General features: G+C 43.5%; 1 protein-coding gene across 2 annotated transcripts in view; it reads right to left on the reverse strand.

Annotated features, from left to right (window-relative positions):
• The window catches only part of SEMA5B (semaphorin 5B), a 347,995-nt gene that overhangs the window by 176,045 nt on the left and 153,093 nt on the right, over positions 1–18,857 (reverse strand). For both annotated transcript variants that reach the window (XM_056861450.1, XM_056861451.1), the window contains exon 3: positions 18,484–18,583. In XM_056861450.1, the coding sequence (XP_056717428.1) occupies positions 18,484–18,583 (100 nt within the window). The remainder of the gene's footprint in view (positions 1–18,483; positions 18,584–18,857) is intronic.

Consider the following 18,857-nt stretch of genomic DNA (forward strand, 5'->3'; position numbering starts at 1 on the left):
AGCAAAAAGGGGCATTCCCAGGCTGAAAGGGCTTTGGAAGCTGCCTAAAGGCTCCTTTGGCGCCAGCACAAGCCCTTGAGCTGGAGATATGCTGCTGGCAAGGCTGTGCTGGCACCCATGGCTCATGACGCCATGTGGCGCAAGTTCCTCTGCACTGATGTCCATGCCAGTTTGGACAGCTTAAGCAGCACTTATGCCGCCATATCAGCTCCCCACTTCAGGATTGCATGGTTCAACAGGGATTTGTGATACCCGGACACTTTGCAGCCCACTCTACTTATACTTACCAGATGTTCTGGACCAGAGCAGAACAAGAAAAAGAGAAATCCTAGAATATATTATTCTTCTGTTCATACCACTTGATCTTGACATACCAGTTGATCTTATGAGGAAGGAGCAGAAATATCAGAAGGAAATACAAAATGGGGCGGACACAAAATTGCCATCTGAAGGAAGTCTCTTCTAATCACACTCTGATTTGGCTACAAACAGCCCATTCCTGAATTCTGAGGACGAAAGTCCTCAGGAGGCCAGGAAGGGACTGTGCCGGTGTTGCCCCCCCCCCCCCCGGCACCTGGGCTACTTACACCGCCGTGAGTGGCCCCAACGCCGGCGGGAAGGCCCGGACGCTGGTCTCCTGGTGCTGCTGTAACAGTGCCACCCAGGGACACCGGCTGGGCCTTTCGCCAGCATCCCACCAGCATAAAGGCCCATGCCAGCATTCCAAGAGGCATCCCAGTGTCCCAGGAGGCGAATTCCCAGGGTGTCGGAGCTGTCCCCTTTCGGCCCTGGACGCCAGCGCCAAGAATGGTGGTGCTGCAACTGCTGTTTTGCAGGTGCAGCTTTGCTATTCTCTATGGGGCATTTTGCCCCCTTTAAACTTTTAAAAGCCTGTAGAAGGTTTTTTTAAGGCATTCGACGGCTGGGAAATGGGTTAGCAGGGGCTGCAGGGGCTCCTCGGCCACGTCGTCCTCTGCCACTGAAAGCTTAGGAATTGGCAGTAAGCAGACAAATACCCTGCAATGTGGAGGCAGCACTCCTCAGATGCCATTTAAGAGGCCTCCAGATGATGACTGTATTCTGCATCATCTCTGAGCCTGAGATTGTGAACATATAACCTTCTCCGTCTCTATCTTTTTGATCTCCAGCAGTTCTCTGTCTTTGAGCCAAGAAAATAGTTTATGAGTGCTTGATATTGTTTTAAAAGAGAGCATGGCTTTGATTTATGAATCCAAATTTCCCTCCCACCCTTGCATTTTAAGCTCTAAACATATTCCGTGCCTGTAAATCTTATCTAGATAATTAAAAGCCTGCTTACAACTGCAGTATCACATGATCAACACACCTGTTTTTCATGGTGCTCATCAAAAAGCTTTGTCTTTACCTGTGTTTGATTCTGAAAAGTCAGGAGTTTAATTATTGTTTACTCATGTGCACCATGTTTTGCCTGTCCACTTCTGTCCTGCTAAGTTCATAGCCTGGACACTGCTGCTGCACTGCCCATTCAGGTACCATAACAATCCGGGCCGTAGACTTTCCAATTTCCCAGGGGGGACTGGAGCTGGGCCAGAGGCATTGCTATGACATCATAGGGAGGAGCCAGTGACATCACTGGGAGGGGCCTCTGTTGCCCCTGGGAGGGGCCTCTGTTGCCACTATCTATGGAGGCAGGGCTATGGGGGATTTAGGGAGGGCTCCCCAGAAATTTAGGGGGGCTTCAACAAATGATCTTCAGACAGCTGAAATACAACTTTAACATTTAACTAAAATGGAAAATACCAAGACCACGGTTACACAGCCCGGATAACCTACGAGAACCAATAAAATGGAAACTGTTTATTTACATCTTTAAAATTAAAGTAAAATCTAATATTCTCTTAATCACCTATTACCCCTTCTGCTGCTCCCACAAGCATCCTCTCCTGCCATATCCCACCTATCCTTCCCAATTTCCCTTCACCGCCCCACCCCAATAGTTGGCATGTGTTGATATGATTAGTGCAGAAACAAGAAGCTCTGCTTGATGGAACTGTAGATTAGTTTTTTTTAAAGAGCTGTGTATAATGCGTCCAAATGACCAAACAAAAGCAGCAGTAACTGTAGCATGAAGTATGTAGCAAATGTCAACAAGCTTTGTGCATATTCATCTGCTTTTGCCCCAGGATCTCCTCTCTCCACAGAAGATTCCACGCTGGCCATAATTAGACAAGGAATAGACAATAAAAATGCTGCTATCATACTGCCCTTGTACAAATCTATGGTGAGGCCACACTTGGAATACTGTGTACAGTTCTGGTCACCACACCTCAAAAAGGATACTGCAGAACTTGAGAAGGTGCAGAAAAGAGCAACCAAAATGATCAGGGAGCTAGAGCAACTGCACTAAGAGGAGTGGTTAAAATGCTTAGGGCTGTTTAGCTTGGAAAGAAGGCAGTTAAGGGGAGACATGATAGAGGCCTGGCTTTTGCTTCACATTAGAAGCTCTCTTCTCTGAAGAGGGAAGTGTCACAATCCAGCTTTGGTTGTAGGTAGTTAATAATACGCTGGGCTGGTTTGAGTTGTGAGCTGTATGTGACCACCACAGGTAAGAACATAAGAACATAAAAAAGGCCATGCTGGATCAGACCAAGGTCCATCAATCTGTTTCTAGGAAACCCACAAACAAGACAACTGTAGCAGCATTATCCTGCCTGTGTTCCAAAGCACCTAATATAATAGACATGCTCCTCTGATCCTGGAGAGAATAGGTATGCATCATGAGTAGTATCAATTTTTACTAGTAGCCATCAATAACCCTCTCCTCCATGACCATGTCCACTCTAAAAGCCTTCCAAGTTGGCAGCCATCACCACATCCTAGGGCAGGGAATTACACAATTTAACTATGCGTTGTGTGACAAAATACTTCCTTTTATCTGTTTTGAATCTCTCACCTTCCAGCTTCAGCAGATGACCCCACATTCTAGTATTATGAGAGAGGGAGAAAAGCTTCTCCCTGTCCACTCTTTCCATACCATGAATAATTTTATAGACCTCTATCATGTCTTCCCTTAACCGCCTTCTTTCCAGGCTACACAGCCCTAAGCTTTTTATCCGCTCCTCGTATAGCAGTTGCTCTAGCCCTCTGATCATTTTGGTTGCTCTTTTCTGCACCGTCTCAAGCTCTGCAATATCCTTTTTAGGTGTGGTGACCAGAACAGTACACCTGTAATCATCTAGCCATACACTGAACATGTTCATGCTTATTCTGCAGATTTTCTCATTTCTTATGAGACCGAAAATTCAGATGGAGTTTTATCATTTTTGGCTTTGAGTAAAAACTTCAATTCATCCACAAGTTTTTTCTTCTGTTCTTTAGGGAAATCACAACTTGCCATCACAAAACTAATACAGAAGATCCAGGTCATGACACATCATGAAATCTCAGCTGTATTCCTCAGGGAATCAGACCACTCAAAAAGCTTAAGGCCCCTGTTTACCCTGAGGAGAGCTGCCTGAGATTTAATGATTCTGTATTACTGTACTGTTGTTAAGAATGCTATTTAAATGCATTGGTTTTGAGATGCTTATAATAATTTTGTAGAAATCCAGGTTTATAGAAACACTGTATATTTTAAGTCAATAAACAGCTTTAATATTACAGGTTTGTAGCTTTGTAGCTATTGGATGGAAATGGACAACCAATCTATCAAAAGGTCACTATGAAGAAAGCATATGAATAATAGGGGCTAGATATAGCCAACTTTTCTAGCAGAAGCAGAAAGTCCACTGATAAAAATATAATTGTTAAGGTGTGATGTGTAGCCAAGTTACACAGGTCACTGTATGTGTGCGTGTGTAAAATACGTTCAAGTCGCAGCCGTCTTATGGTGACCTCTTTTTGGGGTTTTCATGGCAAGAGACTAACAGAGGTGGTTTGCCAGTGCCTTCCTCTGCACAGCAACTCTGGATTTCCTTGGTGGTCTCCCATCCAAATACTAACCAGGGCTGACCCTGCTTAGCTTCTGAGATCTGACAAGATCAGGTTTCTCTTGGGCCACCCAGGTCAGGGCACACTGGTCACTACTTTGAGATAAATCACTTCCAAGACCTCAGTGAAAGTTATTGTATATATAGAATGCCTCACCCTGTTCTACAATGTGGCTACTTGAAATTCCAAATTTAGAATAATGGAAACAACATGTGTAATTTTTGAGAATATGGAGAACAGGTATATCTGTAGAGCTGACAGCGGAATTCAAAAATTTTGTGTTGACTGCAGAAACTCTGATGGAAGAGGGATTTCGTCTGGCAGCCTTATCAGAATGCACATGATGTATGGTCTCATTAGAGATCTATAGCAAATTCATTATGTATTCTTACCCTTCCTGTAATCCAAAACACTTTTCCCAAACCCACGGAATAAGAGTAGAGATGTGGCTGAACTCCACCACCTGCAATCTTTTATTCTGTGCCAAAAAGTCTTTGTTCAAAGGTAGAATGAGGCCCCTGGAATCCAAAAAGGATTTTGGAAAGGTAGGGGGAGAATCTGGTAGAAATCCACATTACAAATCCAAGGCAACTGGAAGTTTTCTAAAGCAAAACTAGGTTGCTTCATCTATCTCAAGATCACAGTTAAAGGTTTGTTGTGTTTTCATACTGCTGTAGCATTAATTCTGCATTCTCCTAATACTTTCTTCAAAATCCTGTTTCACCCAAGTCATTTTATTTGAACTTAATCCTCTGTTTATCTCCCAATATCCACTTTTGCACCAACGCCAAACCATTTAGTCTAATCCCTATCACCTGTTTTTGTGTTGGCATTTATGCAGGTCAGTGCCTATAAACACTGTGACACAGCAAACATGTATGTGCAATATTTCAAAAAACAATTTGCCTGAAGACTACAAGCCCCATCTTGCAGTGTGACCTGAAGCAAATCTTCCTGGGCCCCTGAGAAAGCCAGGTTCAGCCAAGAACAAGAAGATTACCGTAAAAGCTCAGTTGGCCCAAACTCCATTGACACAAGTGGGATTTAAGTGTCTTAGTGAATTAAACTCATATAACTGAACAAAAGTTCTATCTTTAGTAGAGCAAGAAGTGTGCGCTAATGCTTTTGCAAGATGATCTCTAAAAGGCTTCATTTATTTTGGAGCTTCTTAGAGTTAAACAACAGTACAAATCTTGCAGACCAATGAACCTACCATTTGTTTTCTCATTCAGCTTTGGCTGGTGAGTAAATGACTAAGTACTTACTGTGTCTGGCACGACACGAAAGCATGACTTGGGACAGTAAGAAAGCAAAGCCTGATGCACATTTATAAGAAACTAGGGGGGAAAACATATCTGCTTAGCAGTGAAAAGTAATTATGTGCCAGCATAAAAGCTGTTTATGGACATGCCAAGCACAAGTTGCCTGAACTTAGAACATACTACCACTCCATACCTACCCTGTCCTAATCTTGGTTGCTTTTATGGGAAGGGTGAAAGGAGGGAAACAAGAACGCTCAGTAAGCAACAAGGGATAGAAGACAACCTGAAGATATCTAAGAAGCCACAAGCGACCCTGATTTATAATAAAAGCACCGAACACCTTTCAGAGGTTTGTACATATTTCACAGTACATTCAGAGCCAATCTGCCTGAATGTTAGTGCACGATGTCCTCTCTGCAAAGCTCAACTATTCAGGCACTGCGCCCATTGGCCATGGGGAAGTTATTTAACAGAAATCTCTAATGAGAAAGAAATTATAAGCTCAACCACCCTGCTGGGATGCATGGGAAGTATTTCTACCCAAGTCACTTACAAACATAGCACTTGAACTGGCTGGATGTGCATTCTAATTTGATCACTGAGTGAGACAGAATTCTACAAACACATGAACATAAGAAAGGCCCTGCTGGATCAGACCAAGGCCCATCAAGTCCAGCAGTCTGTTCACACAGTGGCCAACTAGGTGCCTTTAGGAAGCCACAAACAAGATGACTCCAGCATCATCCTACCTGTGTTCCACCACACCCAAAATAATAGGCATGCTCCTCTGATACTAGAGAGAATAGGTATGCAGTATGACCAGTATCCATTCTAACAAATAGCCATGAATACCCCTCTCCTCCATGAGTATGTTCACTCCCCTCTTAAAGCCCTCCAAGCTGGCAGCCATCACCACATCCTGGGGCAGGGTGTTCCACAATTTAACTATGCGTTGTGTGAAAAAATACTTCCTTTTATCTGTTTTGAATCTCTCACCCTCCAGCTTCAACAGATGACCTCGTGTTCTAGTATTATGGGAGAGGGAGAAAAACCTCTCCCTGTCCACTCTCTCCAAACCATACATAATTTTATAGACCTCTATCATGTCACCCCTTAGCCGCCTTCTTTCCAAGCTAAACAGCCCTAAGCGTCTTAACCGCTCCCCATAGGACAGTTGCTCTAGTCCCCTAATCATGTTGGTTGCTCTTTTCTGCACCTTCTCAAGCTCTGTAATATCCTTTTTTAGGTGCGGTGACCAGAACTGTACACAGTATTCCAAGTGTGGTCTCACCATAGATTTGTACAAGGGCAGTATGATATCAGCAGTTTTATTCTCTATTCCTCGTCTAATTATGGCCAGCATGGAATTTGCCTTTTTTACAGCAGCCGCACACTGGGCTATCTTCATTGAGCTACCCGCTACCATACCAAGATCCCTTTCTTGGTCTGTTGCTGCCAGCACAGATCCCATCAGTGTATATGTGAAGTTGGGATTTTTTGCCCCAATAATGCATCACTTTACACTTATTCACATTGAATCTCATTTGCCATTTTAATGCCCATTCTTCCAGTATGTAGAGATCCTTCTGGAGCTCTTCACAGTCCGATTTTGTTTTAACCACCCTAAATAATTTGATGTCATCTGCAAACTTGGCTACTTCACTGTTTAACCCCAACTCCAGGTCATTGATGAACAGGTTGAAAAGCACCGGTCCCAACACAGATCCCTGAGGCACCCCACTGCTCACATCCCACCATTGTGAGAACTCACCATTGATTCCTACTCTCTGCTTCCTATTTTTCAGCCAGCTCTCAATCCATAAGAGGACTTGTCCTCTTATCCCATGACTATGAAGTTTGCTTAGCAGTCTTTGGTGGGGGAGTTTGTCAAAAGCTTTTTCAAAATCCAAATACACAACATCCACAGGCTCATTCCTGTCCACATGCTTATTGACACTTTCAAAAAACTCTAATAGGTTAGTGAGACAGAACCTACCTTTATAGAAGCCATGTTGGGTTTTGCCCAGCACACCTTGCCCTTCTATATGCTTGACAATTCTATCTTTAATAATGCTTTCCACTAATTTACCCGGAACAGACGTTAAGCTAACTGGCCTGTAATTTCCTGGGTCCCCCCTGGAAACTTTTTTATAAATGGGTGTTACATTGGCCATTCTCCAGTCCTCTGGTACAGAGGCTGATCGAAGGGACATATTACATATCTTTGTTAGAAGTTCAGCAATTTCCCATTTGAGTTCTTTAATACCGTCTGGTCCCTGTGACTTGTTAGTTTGCAGTTTGTCTAGACGTTCTAGGACTTCCTGCCTTGTTACCACTATTTGCCTCAGTTCCTCATTCTCCCCTCTCCAAAATCTGTTGAAGGAATCTGCCCTGTATCTTCAACCGTGAAGACAGATGAGAAGAATTCATTTAGTTTTTCAGCAATCGCTTTATCCTCCCTTAGAGTTCCTTTACTCCCATTGCCATCCAATGGTCCAACCGCTTCCCTAACTGGTTTCCTACACCTAATATACTTAAAGAATTTCTTATTGTTTGTTTTGATGTGTTTAGCAATATGCCCCTCAAAATCATTTTTTGCATCTCTAATTATCTGCTTGCATTTCCTTTGTGCAAGTTTGTGTTTGCTCCTGTTCACCTCATTTGGGCAAACCTTCCAGTTTCTGAAGGAAGACTTTTTTTCTCTAATTGCTTCCTTCACCTTACCCGTTAGCCATGGTGGTGATCTCTTGGATTTATTACTACCTTTCCTGACCTGCAGTATACAATCTAGCTGAGCCTCTAGTTATGTGGACTTGAGTAACCCCCCCAAGCCTTTTCCAGAGATTTAACCCTCCTAACTGTTCCTTTCAACTTCCTGTTTATCAGTTTTCTCATTTTAGAGAAGTTCCCTCTTTTAAAGTCAAAGATAATTGTGTGAGATTTCCCAGTCACTTCCCCACTTACATATAAATTAAATTTGATGCCACTGTGATCACTATTGCCAACTGGTTCCATCCTGGTTCAAGTGGAGCCCATCCCTTTTGTATAGGCCCGGCTTGTCCCAAAATGTTGCCCAGTTCCTTACAAATTTAAAGCCCTCTTCCCTGCACCACCGACTCATCCACGCATTGAGACTCACCAACTGTGCCTGCCTGTGGTCCTGCACATGGAACAGGTAGCATTTCTGAGAAAGCTACCTTGGATGTCCTGGCTTTTAGACTCCTGCCTAGCAACCTAAACTTGGATTCCAAGACCTCCGGACTACATTTCCCCACGTCGTTGGTGCCAACATGCACCACAACCACTGGCTCCTCCCCAGCACTATCTACAAGACTACCTATATGACAGGTCATGTCCGCAACCTTCGCACCAGGCAGGCAAGTCACCATGCGGTCCATGCACCCGCCAGAAACCCAGCTATCTACATTCCTAAGGATTGAATCCCCCACTACAAGAAGCCCCCCTCCCCCCTGAGGCATATCCTCGGTACGAGAGGATATCTGTTTATCCACCAAGGAAGAGGTCCCTTCTAAGGTACCACATCCCCTTACCTCAGTGAGATGGCCTCCTTCCCCAAGGGCTCCATCATCCGTGACTGGCAGGTTGCCGTCACCTTGGGCCTGGGATGTGACTATTTCATCCCTGGAGTCCTTAGTCACCTCTCTTTCTGCCAGCCTCAGCTCATCCAGTTGAGCTACCTTGGCCTCAAGGAAGCGAACTCGCTTCTGGAGAGCCAGGAGCTCCCTGCACCGAGCACACACCCACGACTTCTGTCCAGCAGGCAGATAATCATACATGTGACACTCCATGCAGCACACTGGATAGCCTCCTGACCCCTGCTGGCTTTTTACCTTCATAACTGGTATTTTATTAATCAATTTATTAATATATTATTCTTTGATTTTTAAACCCCACACTCTTCCTATACCAAATAACAAGATAACAAGATTTATTACCCACCTTACACGTCCCCAGTCATGATCCCCAGGCTAAGAGCCACAGGAGCCCTTGAAATTTATATGCTCACAGCCCCTGCCTTTCACACACAAGCTCCACACAGCACCAATCAAAACATCCCCTCTTTAGGAGTAGCAATCAAGCTTAAAGACAGCAATCAAGGTTTAATCACCCACTCACCCTCTGGCACAACAAACACAATGCTCTCCCAGCAAACCTCACTTAGTTACCGTATATACTCGGGTATAAGCCGACCCGAGTATAAGCCGACCCCTCAAATTTGAGGCCAGAAAAGGGAATTTCTTATTGACCCGCGTATAAGCCGAGGGTCAATAAGAAATTCCCTTTACCGGCAATGCTGCGCAAAAAATGCCAGCCGCCATTTTAGAGCGCAGGGCCCCTGCCCCAGGTCGCCCTCCCGCCGGCCTCCCAGGCCCTCCAGCCCCACCCCACCCCACCCCAACCCCAGTGCCATCCAAGGGGGGGAGGGGGAAGAGCCCCTGAACCCCCTACTTACCGGGAGACGCGGCGAATCGGCGGCGAGGCCTTCCTGGGCCGGCAGGAGGCCTTTCCAGGCCCCTGCCGGCCGGAGGAAGGCGCTTGGGCGCGTGGGTGGCGGCGGCGCAGCCGGCAGGGGCCTCCTGCCGGCCCAGGAAGGTCCCTGCCGGCAGAAGAAAGGCGCCCAGGCGCCTGGGCGGCGGCGGAGCAGCCGGCAGAGACCTCCTGCCGGCCCCTCCAGGACCCTGCCAGCAGGAGAAAGGCTCCCTGCCGCCTGGGCAGCGGCAGAGCGCCCAGCAGGGACCTTCTGCCGGCCCAGGAAGGTCTCTGCTGGCAGAAGAAAGGCTCCCTGCCGCCTGGGCGGCGGCAGAGCAGCCGGCAGGAACCTCCTGCCGGCCCCTCCAGGCCCCTGCTGGCAGGAGAAAGGCTCCCGGGAAAGGCTGCGAGCGGTAAGTTCCTCCCTCCCTCCTCCCTCCTCCCCCCTCCCCTCTCCTACCGTATTGACCCGTGTATAAGCCGAGTTCGGCTTTTTCAGCCCTTTTTTTGGGCTGAAAAACTCGGCTTATACACGAGTATATACGGTATTTCTCAGTTGATTTAGGCTTAGGTTTAGTAAAGGCAAAATTTAGGACTTATCCCTGCCTGTAGTCCCCAGCTCAGCTGATTCAAATGCACCCTGAATCTACTGCTACTGAATCGTCATTATTCACATTGTTTCTGAATACATAAAAGTTCATGAATATGAATCACTGTTCTGATTCAATTTCAGACATCACCCTTTTCTGCTTCTTTTTCTTCATGATCTCAAAATCCAAAGAAACAGGCAACCACAAGCTTTTCCAAGGGCTGTAAGAGTAGCTCAGTAGCTGACTCATCAAATGTTTATTGGTTGTTTTCCCCGACTTTCCTTGTGCTCAAGGCAGCAAACTGCCAATCCAGTTTAAAACACATTTAAAAAAAAAAAAAATCAGAATTAAAATCAGAAACTAGAGGCAGCCACAGAATACCTCAAGACAAAAACAAAATCTCAGCCCTTTGAAAAGGAATCATCTCACACATTCTCTGTAAGACAGCAGAGAAGAAGCCCCAAGCAGCACTTTGGGGAATTCACAAGTGGCAACCTAACTAGACTACTGTAATGCACTGTACATTGGTCTCCCCTCAATTCAGAAATTCTAGCTGGTACAGAATGTTGTGGCTCGGCTATTACCGGAAGCTATGTGGAATATGCCTATTACTCCCATTCTACAGTCACACCACTGCCTGCCCATCAGTAACCGGGCTCAATATAAAGTATTGGCTTTTACATACGAAGCCCTTCATGGCCTTGGACTCTCATATTTGCAAGACTGCCTCTCCCCCTATGAACTGCCACGACAGCTTTGCTCATCTGAACAAGGTTGTGCCAACCGGCAAATGGGCAAAACCAACAACTGCCCATGCACATACCTTCTCTGTTGTGGCCCCCCCACCTCATGGAATGGCCTGCTGGAGGAAGTCCGGAAGGCTCCCACTCTCCTGGTTTTCTGCAAGCTATGCAAAACTGAATTATTCATGAGAGCTTTTTTTAATGCAGGCAATAGAGTTGCACTATATTAAATTATTCAAAAAGTTACGTAGATAAATTATTAGGGACTGTGGTCTATATGATTGTTTTTAGCTTACTGAAACTAGCTGATCCTAGTTCTATAATCCTAGGTGTAATTTTTGTATCATTTAATGTGTCATGTTAAGACTTATGCTTTGCTTCAGTTCTGTTTCTAGATTTTTCATTGATTCTTACTGTATTGTTTACTGAATACCCCATCCTATCGATTGTACTGGCCCACTATGTGTAATCTGCCTTGAGTCCTAGTGAGAAAGGCAGACTATAAATGACACAAATAAACAAACAAACCCCTAGGATTACAATCTCTTGATACACAAACTAGAAAACTATACAGTTGGTCCATCTCAGTTACCTGTACCTATTCTACAGCAGAAAGCCCCTCTAGGCTATTTTCATTGTGTCTAAAACTATTCCTCTTTGATAAATATGAAAAAGCTAACTTTAACAACCCTAGAGAAGCCACTAGTGAAAAATCAATGCAGAGTACCTCAATGTTTATTAAAAGGCAGCTAAAGAGCAGAGACTGGCGAATAAAATTTGCTCTGCAGCTACTTTGGGAGGCAGGCACACAAAATACTGGGCATGATATGCATAAGACAATTTCACATTCAAATTGAGGGCAAAGCAAAATGGTCTAGCCATAAAGTTCTGGTAACCCTCGCTGTAATTTCTCCATTGCAAAGCAGCCAGGGTGTATGTTTGGGTGCCAAGAACAAGAGAGACACACGGTGCTTAACCCTCCCCCACCTACTGACTTTATGGAACTGTTTCATACAGGACATGATGGATCTTGATTAAATTTCCACCCAGATGAAGGGTACAGCTGAATCCTATTCTCTGAAGCATAATCTGAGCACTGGTTTCCTTGTGTTACATTCTCAGCATCAGCAAAGGTCTGTACAAATACCCATTTTACTGGTGTTTATAGCAGTTACTGTATCACTTAGAAACTTTAGTTTCATCTCTAGACAGAACAGTGACCGAAAGAGTAAAAATATGTACAGTCAACCAGATCCAGTAGGGGAAGGGCTGTGGCTCGGTGGTAGAGCATCTGCTTGGCATGCAGAAGGTCCCAAATTCAATCCCCGGCATCTCCAGTTAAAGGAACTGGGCAAGTAGGTGATGTGAAAGACCTCTGTCTGAGACCCTGGAGAGCAGCTGCCAGTCTGAGTAGACAGTATTGACTTTGATGGACCAAGGGTCTGATTCAGTAGAAGACAGCTTCATGTGTTCAGTGCAGAGTCACCTTACATAATTAGCCAAAATCAGGGACAAGGTATAAACTAAAATCAAGGCTAAGAAAGTACAGAAAACGTGGATATTGGAGCCAAGAGAAAGGCATGCAGCCCCTCACTGCACTGTATGTCTAGCATCCTTAAATTCCTGTTTTCTATAATCCAGTATAATGGTAATCAGAGGGAAATGCTCAGCTCTAATCGAGTCCAAAAGTTTCTTTGAGCATGTGCAAAATGAGAAAACAAATAATAAACCAAGGGGAGCAGTCTCTGGTTCCAGGTGAGTGATTAAGTCACTATCTGGAGCTGTCTGTCTGTCAAATCAAATATCAGTTTCCTAGAGACCATCCTCAACCCAAGTCTGCCTACTGTTTAACCCATTTCCAAAGTATTTCCACAAAAGCAGAGCAGTGTGTAGTCTGCTGTTTGAAAAATGTTCTGCAACTTAAAAATTATTAACATTAAACAGATTTGCACATATTTTCTTATTTTGTGTCATTTATCTTCTCACAAGGAAGGTCAAAGAATACATAAAGGCACTGGAGTTCTGCTCTCAATCACAGGAAAGTATCCAGTGTTTAGTGTCTAAAAAGACATCAGGCAATTAAAAGGGGGCTAATGAGGTGTTTTGCACAGAGCCACCTGTATCACTGGCAGAAGTCATTGGTGCATCCTTGGTACAACAAGCTGCTGTCTTTCAGGGAACAAGTTTGTTCACTTGAAATCAAGATAGTTCAGCTGGAGAAACTCTGCATAGAAATGTAGATGAAACATTCAGGGGTACTGAAGACAGGCCTCACTCTTGTGACAAGAGCTGTTCAGCCTGAGCAGAGTGTTTAGGTAAACTCCTTTACCTGGCTGCTGTGGTAGTGCAAAAAAGGAAAGAAGAGCCCTGAGCTTCAGCGATCTGTACTGTGTACAGTTCTGGTCACCACACCTCAAAAAGGATATTGCAGAGCTTGAGAGGGTGCAGAAAAGAGCAACCAAAATGATTAGGGACTAGAGCAACTGCCCTATGAGGAGCGGTTAAAATGCTTAGGACTGCTTAGCTTGGAAAGAAGGCAGTTAAGGGGAGACATGATAGAGGTCTATAAAATTATGCATGGTTTGGAGAGAGTGGCCAGGGAGAAGCTTTTCTCCCTCTCTCATAATGCTAGAACGCGGGGTGATCTGCTGAAGCTGGAAGGTGAGAGATTCAAAACTGATAAAAGGAAGTATTTCTTCACACAACACATAGTTAAATTGTGGGACTCCTTGCCCCAGGATGTGGTGATGGCTGCCAACTTGGAAGGCTTTAAGAGGGGACTGGATATGTTCATGGAGAGGGGTATTCATGGCTACTAGTTAAAATGGATAGTAGTCGTGATGCATAGCTATTCTCTCCAGGATCAGAGGAGCTTTGGAACACAGGCAGGACGGTGCTGCTGTCGTCTTGTTTGTGGGCTTCCTAGAGGCCCCTAGTTGGCCACTGTGTGAACAGACTGCTGGACTTGATGGACCTTGGTCTGATCCAGCATGGCCTTTCTTATGTTCTTATGATCATGGGAAATTTATACTACAGTCCTCAGCAGATCTACTCAGTAAGGTTTACTCCCAGCAAAGATTGTAGCCACAGCATCTTCAGTGCACCTGATGTGCTCATAATCCTAGACACTACAGATCCCAAGAAGAAGACACCTCCCTCCCTCCTTTCCATAGCTGTTGCTGGTAAGTGAGTGACTGGGAATGAAGGTGGTTCTTCTCTGGCTCACATTACAATACAGTCTTGAAAAATAACTATTAGGGAGTAGGAGTAGAATTTATTTGTATGTGGCCATAGGCCTTTTCAAAACATCATCCAAAACTATTAGGCGACTGGTGTCCAGTTCAGAATATAAGCATGCATTATAAGCATGCCAATTATATATGCAAGAGAGGATAATATAACTCTCAGCTACATCACTACTTATTTTAAGAAAATAAGTAATAATTTTTAAAAGTTCACACAAATGAGGAAGGATAGTGTGATCTATAAGTAAAAGCCTTCCTACATCAAGGCTGTGCAAGAACCTGAGTCAGCTGGGATAAGTAAAGGGATGATACCCGTCTGGATCTGGAGACAGTGGAAAATTCACACATTTATTCAGCACAGATAACTGGCACCACAGCAATGAGTCAGCTTTAATACACCTCACTGAGGATCAGATTAGACTGGATTTTAAAACTTTCAGTCCATTAAAGGCTCTAAGACATAGTTTGACTTTGGGTTCAAAATCTGAACTGAATATATCCTTTCTGTTCCCTTTTCAGCTTTAGAAAACCCTCCAACCTTTTGATTAAGGTTTTAAACAGCTACAAATATATATAACCATATAATTTACCTGCACCTGTTTCTTTTACACTGTCTTTCATAGAAGTAGTTTCCTAACCAATTTCAAGGGCCCTTTGAATTTTTTCTGTAGATTTCAAAAGAAGGGCCTTCCTTTCCCACAAGGTCACATTACCAGACATGAGTAGCCCCGTGATGTGACTTTTAAATCAGAACATTCCCTGTGTTTCCCAGGAAACACAGAATGAGCGTGTTGAGTAGGAATGAGATTGTTCGTTCCTCATGCCTTGCCTTGACAATTCTACAAGACTTCAGATGCCCTCTTTATAATGTAGATAAAAATCAGACATCCTTATGATTTTGGTCTCTCCATTAACATGTCAAACAGGCAAGATAATTTCTCAGCGAAACACAACTTAGTAGGGAATAAAAGCAGCAGATTACAAGATAATACTAATGCAACCCACTTGAACATCAATAACGCATCCTAGCTTATTCTGCTTTATGTAGACATTAGATCAAAAGCTGCTGTACATCATGGTTCACTGCTGTGGCTAATAATTTAATTTTACCACGACCTTCTTCCAAGTGCTTGGCTTACACAGTTACCCTCACAACAGTCTTGCAAAGTGGGTTAGGCTCTGAGGAGGTGAATGGCCTTAGGTCAACTGGGTGAGCCTAACATCTTACAAGGGTCTTGGGAGGATAAAGGTGGAGGGGAGGATTTACCCCTGTCTGAGTTCATTGGAGAAGGGACGACATCAAGTCAGTGTATATCAGTTACAATAAAACACAGATTCTGCCTGGAAGATTTTCAAAATTTAAATTCTATGCAATTAAAGGGTACAAGATATGGACTGAACTTATAGGATCTATACAGCGAACTGAACCATCATATGAGTATATGAAGCTTCCTTATACTGTGAGGCAGCGCCACAGAGTGTAGAGCTCTTGGTGAATATTTAATATTCCAGCTTTCCATGCCTTTACAGAGGTTTACACTATTAGGCGTTTCTTTCTAACTAATCATTCATGCTTTCTAGGACAAACAAAAAAATGTTAAGTGTTGAGTCCAGCCAAAGGCTTTCATTACTTGAATTTCCCACAAGATAGATCATGATGGGCAGCTGTGTTAGTCTGTCTGTAGCAGTAGAAAAGAGCAGGAGTCCAGTAGCACCTTAAAGACTAACAAGATTTCTGGCAGGATATAAAGTTTTGTGAGTCATAGCTCACTTCTTCTTCCCATTCATTTATTTTTATACCTATATTTAGGTCATCTCTGAAAAACTCCCAGGGCCTTCCATAAAGTTCTCAGACACAGATCAAGTTCGCACACACAGTTTCAATAATGCTATAGCATTTGGTGTGGCACAACCATTCCTATCCCTTATGTGAAGGAGGGAAACACCTTTCATTTCAAAGCTAGAGAATACCTTGACCGACCTGACACTCTAAATTGATATCATGATATCTAACCAGATACTCTAAACTGTAGATCATTCTCCCATTCCCCCAAAAGCCTAATGTGGCTTCTGCCTGCCTGGGTATATCCTACAACCAGAATTCTTCCAAACAATTTCCATTTATGACAGCCTACCAGAATATATCAAAGAGAAAACATTTTCTAACTCCTTAGCACGCTGGCATTGATCTTGGCAGGTAGAACAGAAGATTTTTTATTTCTGCTGTGATATATCCTGGCTGCTTCTTTTCTGGCTGCTGTTGCAACTGCTGTAAAAGGAAGATTGTCTTCAAAATGCTTCTCACACCCACATTTCCAGCAGCCTCTAGCACCAGAGTCCACACCTCCTGCTGCTTCTTTTGAGGAGATGATAAATGCTTCTACTTAGGTCTTGAAGCCGCCTTTTGTTTCCCGCCACTTGTCACCGTCCCATACTGTGCTACCAAAATGTGTTGAAGTGCCTGCCTACCACACTAAGTCTCACAACTGTCCCTCTTATTAAGCATGTTGAGTTCTTATGCAACATCCCTTCTGAACAAAATTCTCGGACAGCGAAGTCTAATTTGCTGATGACACAGAAGATGTTCCTATGAATCACAAGCACCTTGGATGGATTTGTACGAAACTGCCTCCATAAAGCTTTAGCGCCTCAGTCGTAAATTCGTTTAAGCCGTTTTCTCAGGGGATCTTTGTATGAATAAAATCTCACAACTTGGCACAATTCAGAAGCATTGCAGGCAAAAGAAGGGAAATATTTGGAATCCAAACTTTTAAATATTATATCCATACCTCATGTTCTTAATGACTAGGTACCTATATGCCTTTTTCTCTCAAAACTCAGTATCACCTACACCTCATGTCTTCGGGTGTGTTTGAATAAACATGGAACACACTGCAGTTGCTGAGCAGATTTTGCCTTCTTAGAAATGCATTTGCCTTTTAGAAATGTTGTCCTTTCAGGGGGGAAAAGAGTTAAATCTTGTTTCCTGGGCTCTCATGACTGTCATAAAAGTCTGTTCAGTATTCCTAAACAGTGATGGAAGACTCAGAAGAAGCCTGAAATGATGAAGTACATCAGAACAGATACAGGGTGGGGCATTCATAAATAACCTCAAACTGCCTTGACGGGAGAACAGCAGCCTCCAGAGCTTTCCAAATTCACAAATCAGATTTGAATGCAGAAATGGTGAATGGTAAGACAAGGCATTTGACCTTTTGTGTGGGCCACGTTTTTACAGGAAGCAGCTATCATGGCATAATGGCTAAAAGTGTAACTTATGATCCAGGAAGCACCATGTTTAAATCCCATCTCACTTACCAACTCAGTGGATAGCCTCTGGCAAGACATTCTCCCATTCTAAGAACATGATGCTAATACTACAGAACTATCTCACAAAATAAAGATTACTGGAGTAATATATGAGGTACTTTGAGCACCTTGGGAAACAATGGTATAGAAGTACAAAGCACTGTTATAGTAATAAAAGACCATTTATGAATGACAGAGTATTAATGCTGTGATGGGCTTCTGGGGTTTTTACAACTTTACTTGTATTTTTAAAAAAACTATATTGCATATTTAAAAAAAAACATATTGCATATTTGCATGAAAAACAATGCTCAGAATCATTCTATTAGAGAAAATTTTACTTCATTTTAATTAGAAATCATAAGAAATATAAAAGCTGCAATGGGCCATACCATTTTCTATCAAGAACAGAAGTGATCCTTTCCCTTTTATTCAAGCAAGGCTCCATAAGGCTAAATGATTGACACTTTAGGAATGAAAAGACATGCCCCCACCATCTGGGCATATCGCTTCACCAACGTGTCTAGTCTTTCTTTTAATTTAGGCAGCACTATGCTAGTTCTGAATTTTGAACATGTGGACAATTCCTAACTGAGAAAAGATTTTACAGCAGCTGCGATCCTTGGGAGATGACAGCTTTCTGCTTCATTAAGTAGTTGTTTTTATCACTCCCCCCCCCCGAATGAATGGCAATTTCCTCATCTTTAGCATTATTACTGTGTTTCTAAAATCCTTCTACATAAATTACAGCTTTTCTTTAAAATTAACAGTGAGTGTGCTTGCAAGCTGGAAAAGCAATCTCTCTGGCACACAGTAACCTGCAGGGAATGAGTTGGAGAAGCATTCCTGTTCCAATTAGAAGATTCTCATTTACCTGGCTCCTACAATGAGCTGATTCCTGTTGGCATCCAGAGCAAGCTGAGAAAAGTCCCGCACACCTGGATAAGTGAAATTTGACACCCAGGGCTTCAGATCTGCAAAGAAAATGAAAACAACAAAATAGTGTAGGGAACGCTGGCATAAATGTGAGAAACAACAGGTTGTCCAGGGCATTTCACTAATGCATTTCCTACGGAGCATCTGTCAAAAGGTGGATAACTAACTATTTATTTAAAGGGTCTTTTTATATACAGTGGGTTCCCTCAGAGTGCGTAGGAGGCGTCTATAAGCATGGAGTGGATTAAGAAGTCATTTTCCTATAAATGGGGGCCAACTCTCAAAAGAGTCTGCACCGATACCAAGCCTGAC

The sequence above is a fragment of the Euleptes europaea genome, chromosome 15, assembly GCF_029931775.1.
Source record: "Euleptes europaea isolate rEulEur1 chromosome 15, rEulEur1.hap1, whole genome shotgun sequence".
Classification (NCBI taxonomy): domain Eukaryota; kingdom Metazoa; phylum Chordata; class Lepidosauria; order Squamata; family Sphaerodactylidae; genus Euleptes; species Euleptes europaea.